General features: G+C 33.9%; 1 protein-coding gene across 8 annotated transcripts in view; it reads left to right on the forward strand.

Moving 5' to 3' along the window:
• Positions 1-15985, forward strand: part of DACH2 (dachshund family transcription factor 2) — a 691333-nt gene that overhangs the window by 589094 nt on the left and 86254 nt on the right. For all 8 annotated transcript variants that reach the window (XM_015444057.3, XM_015444056.3, XM_074029434.1 and 5 more), the window contains one exon: positions 4680-4815. In XM_015444057.3, coding sequence (XP_015299543.1) covers positions 4680-4815 — 136 coding nt within the window. The remainder of the gene's footprint in view (positions 1-4679; positions 4816-15985) is intronic.

Genomic DNA, 15985 nt, shown 5'->3' on the forward strand with positions numbered 1-15985 from the left:
TCAGAGTTGATACTTTAGTGCCAATAAACTGAATCCTAAGCCAAATTGACTGTGATAAAAAACTCAGTTTTCTAAACATTGTCCCATCCTTTATGAAGGTTCAACTGTACTTTCAAATACTTTGATATAATGGGCATCATTTTTTAACCATTTGTGATATACCTCTAAAGAAAAGGAACTGGTATAGTAGAAGAAGGGATTATGTGTACTAATTAATAACATTTTCTATAACAACTTATTCTTTTTAAGCAAAGTCCTTGAACTATGTAAGTACACATCAGAATCTGAGTTATTATTGAAGATAGTATTACTAATTACCGGGAAAAATAGGAATTGTGAGAATATATACATTTTGGAAATCTCTGTCCTTTGCTACTTTGGATTTGGAGAAGACTTCTGTGGTTCATAGGAGCTACAGTTGTTTTCGATGGAGCATAAATTAAATATGCAAAAAGTAACAGGGTTGTAAAAGTCATAAATGCCATGTAAATGAACTTATCAATGAGTAAAAATGATTGGGGTTTTAGATTTGCAAGTTTCCTTTTTAAATGTACTTATTGATTTGTTGCAAATACTGTTAACCCCGTATTTGGCAAATGGTGAAAGCATTATCGCTTGTGTTCTCATTTGTAATAAAACAGATTAACTTGCTGTGAAATTTTAACTAGGCTGAGACACAACAGTAGCCACCTAATGAACCAAAGCATATTGCAGTTAAGTAGCTAAATAGATGCATACTTATTATAGGGCTAAGAAATGGATCTGTTTACTTGCAAAGAAGAAATTGTTCATATAATTATTCATTATTTTAGGAGAACTTAAACATTCCACTTCCACAGAGATTAAAAAAAACACAACACCTAATTCTTAATCAATATAAGACACTGCATTCACATAACAAGGTTTGCGTGGTGTAAAAAGTCTGACTTCTGTGCTGCCTTAGAAAAATAACAACGGACTGAACCTTGGTCGAATTTGGTAAGTACAGGCTACAAAATCTTAAAGGAGAAAATTTGCTTCATGCAAAATATTACTGTCACTCTTAATAGTCACCTTCTAAATTATGTTCTCAAAGTTAGTTCATTGTTTCACATAAGATGCTGCTGAAAATGCAAAGAAGGAGTTTCAGTGTAAATTATTGGAGTTTATATTGTTTGATCCTATGCTAATTTTAAATATGTTAGAGGAATCCACTATTTTTTCTTAATATGAGTTAATATCAATTTCATTTTTGTTAACATTCATGATATTTTCTATTCATATAGGTGTTCTTATGATTTTTATGTATTCATAATGAGAACTCAGCTTTTATTAGGGGGAGTGAGCAAGGCCAAGTATCACTGTCAGTTGGACTCTCTTGTTTATTAAACCGTGAAACTGCATGGATCACTCAAAAATTGTTTATTTTTATTACAGCAGCATGCATTGCTGTATATGTGATGCCAGTTTGCTATTACACAGTGATTTTCCTTTTGTCAGTTTTATTTTTTCACAATAACTGCTGCACTTTGTCCCTCTCCATTCATTCAGAGGTCCATTAGAGATAAATATAGTTCATTGAATTACACATATTTAAAGGACATTTTCAGTGTTGGAATTCAAACACAAATAGCAAATGTTCTGCAGTTTTTGCACATATTTTGGCGTGGAATCAGTGAGACACAATGATGAAAGACAAAAAAAAAAAAGGCCACATATATTAAATTCCTTTCACTGGTGTGTGTGTGTGCGCGTGTGTGTGTGCGCGTGTACACACATGCACACACACACGCACACACATACTATTTAAATAATATATTTTAAAGCATTATAGTTTAAGTTGAATTTCACAACTGATAAACTACAAGTTTATTTTTCAAAATTGAAAGCGTATGATAGAAGGGCTGTATGGATATTGCTTTCAGTACCCGTACCATCCCTCCAAAATGTGAATAGAATGATTAGGGGAAAAAACTTGATTCTTTTCTTCTGCTTTGCTTCTATATTTCTTTTTATTTTTCCTGGCAGACATTATGTGACAAGCAGATATTTTCCTGCATACTAAATATAAGAGAAATGTATCAGTATTCTACTCTGTTTGGAAACATTGTTTTGGAGGCATGACAACAGCTATAAAGTCCTTAATATGTAATATACATTTAAAATTGTTGGTATTTAATTAGCATAAACTACAGGTAATATACTCAAAGTCTATTCATCTCACTAAAGTTATTGGATGTTAATGAAATGCTAAGCAATAATGTAAAGCAAAATTTAACAATATGCATACTACATTGATGACCGTATTAGTGTTCTATTGTTGCTATAACAAATTGCCACAAATTTAGTGGTTTAGCACAGTGCAAATTTATTATCTTGGGGTTCTGTAGGTCAGAAGTTGGACATGAGTTTCACTAGGCTAAAAGCGAGGTGTGGTCAAGGTGTGCTGCATTTCTTTCTATAGGCTCCAGAGAAGAATCTTTTATCTATTTTCTTTTCTTCTTTTAAAATAATTTCAACTTTTCTTTTAGATATACGGGATACCTGTGCAGGTTTTTTTACATGGATATATTATGTGATGGTGAGGTTTAGGGTGCTAATGGTCCCGTCACCTAGGTAGTGTCTATAGTGTCTAATAGGTAGTTTTTCAGCCCTTCCCCTTTCCCTCTCTCCCCCTCTAGAAATGCCCAGTGTTTATTGTTAAAGGCCACTCACATTTCTTTGCTCATGGCTCCCTTCTTCCATCTTCAAAGCCAGCCATGTTACATCTCTGTGACAATTCCTCTGCAATCATTTCTCCTTCTGACCCTTCTTTTCTGCCTGTGTCTTCCACAGTTTAGAATCCTGGTGATTAGATTGGGTCCACTAAGATAATCCAGTATAATCTCCCTATTCCACAATTCTCAATTGCATCTGCAAAGTCCCTTTGGCCACGTGAAGTAACAAATTCACAGGTTCTTAGGATTAAGATGTGGATTGGAGATTTTAAGTTGGGGAGGTGGCATCATTGTGCCTACTGCAATGCCAGACATTGGATAATGTTAACTACTACTAATGAAATAATAAATTTTAACTCTCATGCTATTACTTTTGCATTAAACAAACAGTTTTTAGGGGGGTTATTTGGGCTTCTCATGCAAAATCAATGTGGAAATGTACAAGCACATATTTGACAAATTATTTCTTAATGTTATGGTGATTAGAATAATGATGTGATTACAGATAATTAGCCACAACATTTAATTGAAGAAATTTATTATGGATGAATTAAATATTTTATAGAACATTCTCTGTCCCAGCATGTCTATCACCCAGTCACATTATTGAATATGTGCATAAGCACTGCAATTTGGTTCTTTTATTGATCAAATTAACTTAATGATTTCGATTTATTCATCAATTTGTGATGCATAAACAGTGAATAGCTTCAGTGTTTTATAGCAATTTTAATAATCAGAAGTCTTGAGAGCCATAATAATTACTGAAGAAGTATGCAAAAATATTTTATTAAAATTCATTACTGAAAACTACAAAAAATCTATGGAATACTAGAAGAAGTGACCTTGATAGATAGTAGCGTTAAGTTTGAAAAAAATAATCATGTACTGTGACTATTAAAATATATATACTTTTTTGAGATGGAGTTTCGCTCTTTTTGCCCAGACTGGAGTGCAGTGGTACGACTTCGGCTCACTGCAATGTCCGCCTCCTGGGTTCAAGGGATTCTTCTGCTTCAGCCTCTCGAATATCTGGGATGACAGGTGCCTGCCACCATGCCTGGCTGATTTTTGTATTTTCAGTAGAGATGGGGTTTCACCATTTTGCTCAGACTTGTCTTGAACTCCTGACCTCAGGTGATCCACCCTCCTCGGCTTCCCAAAGTGCTGAGATTACATGCATGAGCCACCGTGCCCAGGCTATTAAAATATTTTGTTGGCAGAATTCAACATAAGTTATTAAGGTCTGAGAGGTTACAAGTGTCTAATATACAAGTATATTATTTGCATAAATTTTGTCCACACAGAAAAGCTCAACTTGTACCAGGGGCCACGATTTGTGAGTTTTATTCCAGGGCTCTCAAGTCTTTACATTTGGGAGTTCTCCTTCTTAATGAGATAGGAGTATCACCCTTCAGGCCTTGCTATGAACTTTACATCAATCTAGAAGTTACAATAACAATAACCTTCAAAACACACCTACACTATTAATCATTTATGAAGTTTTTAGGAGAGCACATGGAAATTAACTTTTCTTGACCCTTTACCATATGCTTTTTTGTCTTTTTCCATAATTTAGCCCTCATGATATTTTATTAATTTCATAAGAATCAAAAATATATTTTTGTTTAAAGATATATTTTTTGAAACGTGAAGGGGAACATCACACACCGGGTCCTATTGTGGGGAGGGGGGAGGGGGGAGGGATAGCATTAGGAGATATACCTAATGTAAATGACGAGTTGATGGGTGCAGCACAGCAACATGGCTCATGTATACATATGTAACAAACCTGCACGTTGTGCACATGTACCCTAGAACTTAAAGTATAATAAAAAAAAAGATATGTTTGTAAGACGAATTATAGTAGATGAGTACACTTTCACACTAAGTGAGAGGTCAGCATTTCAAATGTATGGACTCAACCAACATAAAAACTTGGCGCATAGATGACATTTCCTTTTGGGTTTCCTTTTGTGTCAGGAGCGGATCCCAGAGAGTCCTTCTCCTGCTCCTTCTCTGGAAGAGAATCATCGTCCTGGGAGCCAGACCTCTTCCCACTCCAGCAGCAGTGTGTCCAGTTCTCCCTCTCAGATGGATCATCACTTGGAAAGAATGGGTGAGTAACTTTTCGGAAACAGGTAATTGAAAAATATTGTTTCAGGAAATTAGTTGTTAGGAAAAATAGAGGAGAGGGAAAAGCTGGGGAAGCTGACACCTCTTTAATATAAATAGCTTTTTGAAAGTTGGTCATTCGTAATTGCTGAAACAATATGACCAACAAAATGAAACTTACATTATTAGAAATTTGTTCTCTGCAAAGATCTTCCTTTACTGTATCATTCAATCTCATGGAATTAATATGATGAACTGTTTGTAGAGTATATGTGAGTTCTATATGTGATACAATACACCTGACACAGTCACAACATCTTTTTGAATAAGGGAAGTTGAAATATCCTTTAGGCAGTTCCCCTTTTAAGAGTGAAAAAAAGTGAATCAATATAAGATTTGCCACAATCTCAACAACTTAGATCACAAATATTTAACATGATTTCCCCTATGTTTATATATATTTTGTTGTCTCAGAAGCCTTACACCATAGACACTATTCCAGAAATTGGTTGTGATGTGGCATATTGGGAACTTTAGTCTAGCTGTAGGTCTGGCACTAACTAGCTATAACATCTTGTGTATGCCACTTAACCACGATGAGTTTCTTTACTTATTATATGGAAAAAAACCTTATCACCCTGTCTAATGCGCTGGATTATTGAGAGGTGAAATGAAACATTATGTGAAAAAAGTGCCAAGGAAGTGTGGGTGATAAAAATTACTCTTCTCTGTGTGACTTGACTTTGATTACTTATCATTTCCTGCTATCTAATTCTACTCAGGTATATAGAAGTCGACAGGTACATTCAGCTGTAACAAATTCTCATTTAGTGTATAGTAATTACCGATCAGTTGAGTTAGGTAAAATCTTCATTAATCTTCTGTACCTACACAGTCCAATCTCCTATGTACCCATTTCTTTTTGGCATAATGATTTTTGCTATCCCTTTAGTCTTAAAGGGGGGAAGTTCTTTAAGTGAACTGTGAATGTTTACAGCTCATAATAGCTATTGCTTTCAGCCTTTCCAAAATAATGTATTTTCTTGGGGGAAGAGAAATTTGGGAGATTAAGGAAGGTTTTAGATTTCAGAAGGATGAAGACTATCCCTTGGGGAAATTAATCCAAAACTCACTTAGCTTGTCAGTATTATGTTTTTTGGAGCTCTTTAGCTTCATGGTGAGCATAGTGTTTCTCACATCTGGCTCCCAAATATAATCACCTATGGAGTTTTTATTAATATGGATGCTGAGGCCACATGCTCAGAGTTTGATTCACTTGGTCTGGAATAGAGCCTGGGCAGCAGTATTTTGTTTTGCTTTTCAGCATTTCTTCCGTAGATTCTTATGTTCTGCCAGGGTTAAGAACCAGTAGATCAGAGCTTGAGGCTAATGTCTCTCAGAGAGTAAGTTTAATTCCTGGAAGACCTGATAGACATCTTCTAGCTTTACTCTTTTCTCTGACATAGACTACCTGGTTGTTACAACATTGTGTACGACTGATTCAAGAAAGTCTTAGAAAGAACGAGAGTCTACAAATGAGTGACCACTAATGAATCAAGAAGCAAAAGGACACATTCTTCTGTTGGGATACCATTCATATTGATGAGAGTGGGAAGAAGGAGACAAAAAGGGGAAAGGGATAGAGAGAGAGAGATAATTATTTATTGAGTGCTGGCTAAAAAGCAGAGCACATAGGGAAATATACTTGGTAATAGATATATCATAAAAGAATGGGCAACTTATACTTAGAAGTAAAATCAAACATATCCGAAGCAATGTAATATCCTAGAAAAAAATGTTGACAGTATAGTTTACTTCTAATTACACTGGCAGTAATTAGGCTCTATATGCACATTCCACAGTTGTCTAACAATGATACCAAGATTGTCTATAAATAAATAAAATGGCTTGAGAATTTTTACATATTACATTTACAGTTACCATATTTTATTACTAGGGCTGTATAATGTTTGAATAAAATATGACTAAAGAGAATTAAATTATAAACTCTGAAAATTAACATTTTTTCTCTTTCAATATGTTTTATAAAGAATCATAATAATTTCCAGAAAGTTATATTATCTATCAATCTTGCTCTGTTTAACAAGTTCATGTGTATATATGTTTATATATTAATTATACTTTAGAACTCACACGATCAAGCAGCTTACTGATTTTTTCATTATATGATCTTCAGACCAACAAAAAAATCTTTCTACTGTTTTAGAAATAGAAGTACATAAAACTTATGTTAGTTGTTATTAGATTATATTAGCCATTTGTGTGATGTTTTCTACCTTTTTTTCTGGGTATTTACATAGAAAACTATTCAGTTACATCTCTTATTTATAGTTATGATGCCCAGCAATAGAGAGGGACTTACTGTTGTTCAGGATAATGGACTAACCATCAAAAAATTCCAAAAACATAATAAAGGTAAAATTATTTTTGCTTATTTGATACACATATAATAATCAGATACTAACTCAGTTAACACCCGTGTGCTGTATACTGCATCCACATTTCCCTTAGTAAAAATAGATTCATACTAACTTTGGATAAGTTATTTTAATAGTAGAAAACATGATGTTTATCTGAAGCTTGTTTATTTGGAAGGTTATAAATTACATATCCACCTGAAATTTATCTGTGCATGTGGTTGGAAACTTTATCTTAAGCCTTCTTACTATGCCAGTTCAGAGACACCTGACGCCCTTTGTATTATATGTTTACTTTTTAAACTATGTTTAAATGATTCACCATTTGCTGGTTGTAGTTGACGGTTATATTTGACAAAACTGAGTTGCTGTCACACAGGGGAGCTGCTTCTGTCAATCCTTGAAAGTGATTTTTAAAATATATACTAATTTGGACATTTCAGATGAAAGCTTAGCAAGTTAGCCCATCAGGTATTTACCTGGAATACTGATACATATTATCTCAACCTGCCTTTTGATCAGCTGAGGTACATGTATCACCTCGGCATAGTATCCAGTTTTGTCTTAGGAGAGCTGTTCAAGGAAGATAAAGAATTTTAAAGTGATGCTCTCCTAATATGAAAGCTGAGTACAACTTTGTTTATAAGGCTGAAAGGGTAAGAGAAAAGGAAAATACATAATCATATGGCATAGATGATACATTGTTGCTGTCACCATGAGTTATACAATAGCTAACATATAATTTCTCAGGTCATCCGATAGTTTATTTGTACTTCACCACAGGGTAAATTTTTCTATCTACTAAAGGTGCCCATAATATATAGAAAAAAATACTTCATGAACTGGAGAGTTAATGAAGAATATTTTCTCTTTTCTGTAAACTGAATGTGCTTCATAATTACTAGATGAGCATTTTCATTGGAATTTGAAATAATGTATGATTTTAATTTCATTGATCTATGGTTGATTTCCTAGCCACATGTTTTGTCTTTTCTTAGCCTGACAGTGAAAGGCTATACCCTCTGGGGCTCCAAAATGCAAATGACTGATTTTGGATTAGTTGTCAGAATGAAAGTCAGGTTCATGATATTAAACTACCCAAACTCTTGCACAGGTAATGAAAGTCTAGGTATAGATGAAACTTCGTTTATAACCCAGCAACAATTTGTTCCCGAAACTTTTTTTCCCACCATCTCATGACTATTTAAAGGACACCTTGGTAGTAAAGCAGCTTTGCTAGGAAAGTCCCAAGCTGTGCATGATGCGTATAATACAATCAGAGTTGCAAACCCCATCAGTCAATATGGCATTTGGGGCTGTCCTGTGTGCTGCAGCACGCAAGTGTACACTATTGTGGCCTATGAAAAATCAGCTGGAGCATTATTACAGGTGCACAGTAACTGATTTTCATAAAATATATAGTAGTATGCACTGGTATTTCGGAATTTCTTGCTGTGGAATGGTAGAATTTTACTTGTTTAAATCAAATAAGTTGGTCACATATCCTGATGAGGACGTTAATAAGCAAGAGTGGCATATGAAACTGCACCCCAGTTATAGTGGAAAGGTTTTTTTTAAAAATGGGATTCTCTATGTCAGGTCCTTCCAGTTACATTTGTGATGGTAAGAAAAAAACATATTTTCCTGAAATAGAGTTTAGTTATTAAAAGGGAATGAGTTAAAGTAGAAGTGTCAACATTTATTAACTGTGACAAATAAGCAGTTTATACAACTGTGGCAAACATATGTTTTCACATCTGCTTTGAGTATCATCATGATTTTAAAAATGATTTATAGCTCTGAAAATTATAAAATGCCAGCTTTGCTATTATGAAGGAATTTTCAGAACATAAAGACATACCTTTAGACTATTCATGTAGCCCACCCTTACTGTATCTGGTAAAACTGGATGACATTATAATACATGTCTCAAAGTCTGTATGACCTGAGCTTTCACGGCATTGATATCCATTTCGACTGTGCCCAATATTGTGATTTTAGTTTTGAATCAAGTATTTTGAATAAACTGACTGATCAGTCAAATAAGGCTTTTGATTTTATTTTTTCACAGACTTTGTCAAATAAATTGACCAAATTAATCACGTTATGACATTGTGTTATGTGGTCTTTAACAGTCAGTTCTGGGATTCTTTAGAGTACAGCAATTATGACTATTCACTCTAGTTTACCTGTATGGAAGCAAAGGCACAGAGTAAAATCCCCTTCCTCTGGCAGCCACTTATCTCTCAAACTGCTATTGGGAATAGGGTTTTTGTGATATTTTGCACTGGGAAGTAAATGTTTTCAATAGAAAACTCTCTATGTGTAAAATGCCCCAAACACTCTGATTAATCAAGTCTGATATGCTACAGAAATAGTTGAACAATAAATTCACCACCCAGCCCAAGAATTTAGCCCATTGAAATGTTACATGTTAACTCAGAGCCTACAGATGAACAGCTAATAGTTTTAACGTCCTTTTATCACAATAATATATATATTATGTTTCACCTTTAATAAAAGCATTGTCATATTTCTTTTTTAACTTTTAAGTTCAGAGGTACATGTGCAGGTTTGTTGTATACATAAATTCTGTGTCACTTGGGTTTGGTGTACAGATTATTTTGTCACCCAGGTAATAAGCATCGTATCTGACATGTAGTTTTTCAATCCTCTCCCTCTTCCCAACCTCCACCCTCAAGTAGGCCCCATTGTCTTTGGTCCTCTTCTTTGTTTCTATGTATTCTCAATATTTATCTTCCACTTATAAGTGAAAACATGCAGTATTTTGTTTTCTGTTCCTACATTAGTTCTCTCTCTTAGCCTCCAGCCCCATCCATGTTGCTGCAAAGGACATCATCCTGTCCTTTTTTATGACTGCATAATATTCCATGGTGTATATGTACCACGTTTTTAATGGGCATTTAGGTTTATTTAATGTCTTTTGTCTTGTGAACAGTGCCACAATGAACATATGCGTGCATTATTTAGAATGATTTATATTCCTTTGGGTATATATCCAGTAATGGAACTGCTGGCTCAAATGGTGGTTCTATTTTAAGTTCTTTGAGAAATCGCCAAACTCCTTCCCCCAGTGGCTGAACTAGTTTACACCACCAGTGTATAAGCATTCCTTTTTCTCCACAACCTTGCCACCATCTGTTGTTTATTGACTTTTTAATGATACCCATTCTGATTGGTGTGAGATGGTATCTCATAGTGGTTTTGGTTTGCATTTCTCTAATGATCAATTATATTGAATATTTTTTATATGTTGCTGGCTGTATGTATGCCTTCTTTTGAAAAGTCTGTTCATGTCCTCCGTCCACTTTTTAATGAAGTGGATGCAGCCGTTTACATTTCCTACCAGCAATATATGAAGGTTTTAATTTCTCCCTACTCTCTCCAACACTTACTATTTTCTGTGATTTTGATTATAGCTGGACTAATGTTTGCGATGTATTATCTCATTTTGGCTTTGATTTGTATTCGCTGATGAATAATCATTTTGAGCATCTATTCCTGTGTTTATTGGCTATTAATATATCTTCTTTGGACAAATATCTATTTAAGTCCTTTGTCCATTTTTTAATTGGGTATTTTCATTCCTTAATTTAATTTCTCATTTGTTTTTAAGTTGTAGGAGTTCATTTTATATTATGGATACAATCTCTTTATCAGACATATGACTTATAAATATTTTATCCCATTTTTTGGGTTATCTTTTTACTGTTTTCATAGTATCCTTTGACAGACAGGTTATTAATTTTCATAAAGATCAATTTATCTATTTTTTTTGACACATGTGCTTTTGGTGTTGTATCTAAGAACGCTTTGCTCTTACACTTAGATCTGTACTCCCCTTTGAGTTAATTTTTGTTGTGTTAAATAGGGGACCAACTTCACTATCTTGCATTTGAATATTCGATTATCCTAGCACTGTTTGTTTTAAACATTTCCGCATTGAATTAAGTAGGCACCCTCATCAAAAATCACTTCTCTGTAAAACTAAGCATTGATTTCTAGACTCTCAATTCTGTTCAATTATCTACATGTCTATTCTTTTGCCAGTATCATACTATCTTGATTACTATAGATTTGTAATAAGTTTTAAAATAAAGACGTATGAGTCTTTTTATTATTTTATTCAGAATTGCTTTGGGTCTTCTTGATCTTTTGTGTTTCTATGAGAATTTTTAGATCAGTTTTTGATAAAATATCAACTGGAATTACTGCAAGGATTATATTGAAACTGTAGATACATTTGGCTAGTGTTGCCATATAAGCAGTATTAATTATTTTGATCTGTGAAAACAAGATATTTTTCTATTATTTAGGTTCTCTTTAATTTCTTCCAGCAATATTTTGTCGTTTTCAAACTATACATTTTGCACTTCTTTGAAGTTTACTCCTCAGCACAGTCATACCCCAGAGATATCATGTGTTTGGTTCCTGACCACCACAATAAATCCTATATTGCAATAAAGCAAGTCACACAAATTGTTTGATTTCTCAGTGCATGTAAAAGTTATATTTACACAATACTGTAGTCTGTTAACTGTGTGATGCCATTAACTCTAAAAAACAGTATACATACCTTACTTTGAAAATACTTCATTGCTAAAATAATGGTAATGATCATCCAAGCCTTCACCGGGTCATAATCTTTTTACTGGTGGAGGGCCTTCCCTTGATGTTGATGGCTGCTGACAGATTAGGGTGGTGGTCACTGAAGGTTGGGGTGGCTGTGGAAATCCCTTAATGTAAGACAACAATGAAGTTTGCCACATCAACTGACTTTTCCTTTCATGAAAGATTTCTCTGTAGCATGCAATGCTGTTTGAAGGCATCTTACCTACAGTAATTTTTTTTCAAAACTTGAGACAACTCTCTTAAACTCTACCACTTCTTTACTAAGTTTATGTAATATTCTAAATACTTTGTTGTCATTTCAACAGTGTTCACAACATTTTTATCAGGAGTATATTCCATCTCAATAAACCATGTTCTTTGTTCATCCATAAAAAAACAAAAAACTCTTCATCCATTCAGGTATTAGATTGCAGCAATTCAGTCATATATTCAGATTTTACTTCTAATTCTAGTGCTTTTGCTATTTTCACATGTGCAGTGATTTCCTCTACTGAAGTCTTGAGTCCCTCAAAGTCATCCACGAGGGTTGAAATAAACTTCTTCCAAACTCTTGTTAATGTTGGCTTTTGACCTCCTTCCATGAATCAAATGTTTGTAATAACATTTAGTACGATGGATCCTTTTCAGAAAGTTTTCAATTTATGTTGCTTAGATCCATTAGAGTAATCTTCATATATGGAAGCTTTAGCTTTGTCAAATGCCTTTCTTAAATAATGAAACCCAAAAGTCAAACAATGACCCCACGTTACATAGTCTGCAGAATGTATGTTGTGTTAGCAGGCATGAAAACTGAATTTCTTTTTACAGAGCTCTCGGGTAACTAGATTCGTTTGCAGTGAGCAGTAATATTTTGCAAGGAATATTTTCTTTTTGAGCCATAGGTTTCAATAGTGGGCTTAAAATGTTCAGCAAAGCGTGCTGTAAATAGACGTGCCATTATCCAGGCTTCATGGTTCCATCTATAAAGCAGAGACAGAGTAGAATTTGGCATAACTCTTAAAAACTACAGTTTTTTTTGTTTTTTTATTTGTAATGGAAAATGTGCATTGGCTTGAACTTAAAGTCACCAACTGCATTATCCCCTAACAGGAGAGTTAGCCTGTCCTTTGAAGCTTTGAAGCCAGTTATGACTTCTCTTCTCTAGCTATGATAGTCCTAGATGGCATCTTCTTCTAATATAAGGCTGTTTTGTCTACATTGAAAATCTATTATTTAGTGTAGCCACCTTCGTCAATGATCTTAGTTAGATTTTCTGGATAACTTGCTGCAGCTTCTACATCCACACTTGCTGCTTCACCTTGCACTTTTATGTTAAGGAGATTGTTCTTTTACTTAAACCTCATAAACCCACATTTGTCAGATTCTAACTTTTCTTCTGCAACTTCTTCACCTTTCTCAGTCTACAAGGAATTAAAGAGAGGTAGGACCTTGCTCTGGATTAGGATTTGGATTAAAGAAATGTTGTGACTTGTTTGATCTTCCATCCAGATAATTACAACTTTCTCCATATCAAGAATAAGGCTAGCTCACTTTCTTGTCATTTGTGTTTTCACTGGAGTAGCACTCTTAATGTATTTCAAGAAATTTGCCTTTGCATTCACAACTTGGCTACCTGTTTGGTGCAAGAGGCCTAGCTTTCAGCCTATCTTGGCTTTTGACATACCTTCCTTACCAAGCTTAATCATTTCTAGATTTGATTTAAAGTGAGATACATGTGACTGTTCCTCTTACTTGAACACTTAGAGGCCATTGGAGGATTTGTAGTGGACATAATTTCAATATTGTTGTATCTCAGGGAATAGAAGACCTGAGCAGAGGAAGAGAAATGGGGGGACAACAGGTCAGTGAAGCAGTCAGAACATAGAAAGCATTTATCAGTTGCATTTGCCATTGTATATAGGAACAGTGTATGGAGTCCCAAAACAATTATAATAGTAACATCAAACATCACTGATAATAGACCACCATAACAGTTATAATAATAATTAAAAGTTTGAAATTTCATGGGAATTGCCAATACGTGACACAGAGACAAAAAGTGAACAAGTGCTATTGGAAAAATGACACCAATAGACTTGTTCAATGTGAGGTTGCCACAGACTTTTAGTTGGTAAAATATGTAGTATTTGTAAAGTGCAAAGAACAGGGTATGCCTATATTTTGTTTTTAAATGTTTTCAAATTTATTTATAAGTGAAATTGTTTTGTTAATTTTAATTTCAGATTGTTCACTGCTGTGTATAGAAATATAATTATTTTTCCTATATTCTTATATTCTTCAAATGTATTAATTTTTTAGCTTTAATGGTTTTTATATAGATTGTTTACGATTTTTTTCTGTAGTTTCTTTAAGAATTTTCTCTATATAAGATCATACCATCTACAAATTGAGATAGTTTTATCTGTCTTTTCCAATCTATATGCCTTTTATTTCCATTTCTTGCCTAATTCTGTGGCTAGAGACTGTGATAACAATGTTGAGTAGACATGGTGAGAGTGAATATCCTTGTCTTATTTCCGATCTTAAGAGGAAAGCTTTCAGTTTTTACCATTAAATATGATGTGATTACTGAGCTTTTTATAGATGTCTCCTATCAGATTGAGGAAGTTTTCATCTATGCTTAGTTTGTTTTGTGTATTTACTTTGAAAACACGTTGTATTTTGTCACATTGTTTTTCTGTATGTATCAAGATGACGCTGTGGTTTTTGTACTTTATTAGTACAATTCATTACATTGCTTTTTCTAAGTAAATTATATTTCTATTATTATTCTTCGTTGTAAAAACTTAATATGCTTAATATGAGACCTACCATCTTATGCATTTTTAAGTGCTCAATAGACTATTGTTGACTGTAGGTATAATGCTGTACAGCAGATCTCTTGAACTTATTCATTTTGCATAACTGAAACTTTATACCAGTTGAACAGCAACTCTCCATTTCTCTCTCTCCACAGTCCCTGGCAACCACTATTCACTCTCTGTTTCTATGAATTTGACTATTTTACATAACTAATATATGTGGAATCATGCAGTGTTTGTCCTTGTGTGACTGGCTTTTTTCATTTAGCCAAACGTCCACCAGGTTCATCCATCTTGTCACATATGACAAGATTTCTGTCTTTTTTAAGGCTGAATAATAGTTTATTGTATTATATACCACATTGTATTTATCTATTTCATCCATAAATTGGCATTTGGGTTATTTCCATGTATTTGTTATTGTGCATAATACTGGTATTAATGTTGGTGTACAAATATCAGTCCAGGTTTCTGCTTTTAATACTTTTGGTTTTATACATGGAAATGGAAAGCTGGATCATATGTCGATTTTTTTTGTTTTAAAAATATATTTTGAGGAACTACCATACTGTTTTCCACATTGAGTGACTGCACAATTTTATATTGCAACTAAAAGTGTACAAGGTTCTAGTTTCTCCAAATCCTTATTTCCCAACTCATTCTATGATACCAAAACTTAACACAAAAACCTGATACCAAAACCTTGCAGAGTTTTCAAAAAGAGAAAACCTCAAGCCGATATCCTTGATAAACATCAATACAAACATTCTTAACAAAATACTAGCAAACTGAATCAAGCAGTATATCAAAAGCCTACTCCGTCATGATCGAGTAGGCATCATCTGCAGATACAAAATTGGTTCGACGTATGAAAATCAATAAATATGTTTCATCACATAAACAGAACTAAAGACAAAAAGCACATGATTTGCTAAGTGAGACGCTAGTGTGAAAAGAAAACGTCAACAACACATGATTATCTCAACAGAGGCAGAAAAGTCTTTCCATAAAATTCAACACCCCTTCATGTTAAAAACTCTCAATAAACTAGGTATTGAGAGAACATACCTGCAAATAATAAGAGCCACCTATGCTTTAGTTGGCTCTTATTCTATCTAATCTATCAAATTAGATACAATGAAGGAACCTCATGCTACAATATAATTAGATTCTAGCTAAACTAAATCTAAACTAAATTTTGTGCATTGTTGGACTCACAATATGTAAATACTGGTGAAGCACACAAAAAAACAAGAAGACAGAAGTAAAGGCAGGCAGGCAG

The sequence above is a fragment of the Macaca fascicularis genome, chromosome X (genome assembly GCF_037993035.2).
Source record: "Macaca fascicularis isolate 582-1 chromosome X, T2T-MFA8v1.1".
In the NCBI taxonomy this organism is placed as follows: domain Eukaryota; kingdom Metazoa; phylum Chordata; class Mammalia; order Primates; family Cercopithecidae; genus Macaca; species Macaca fascicularis.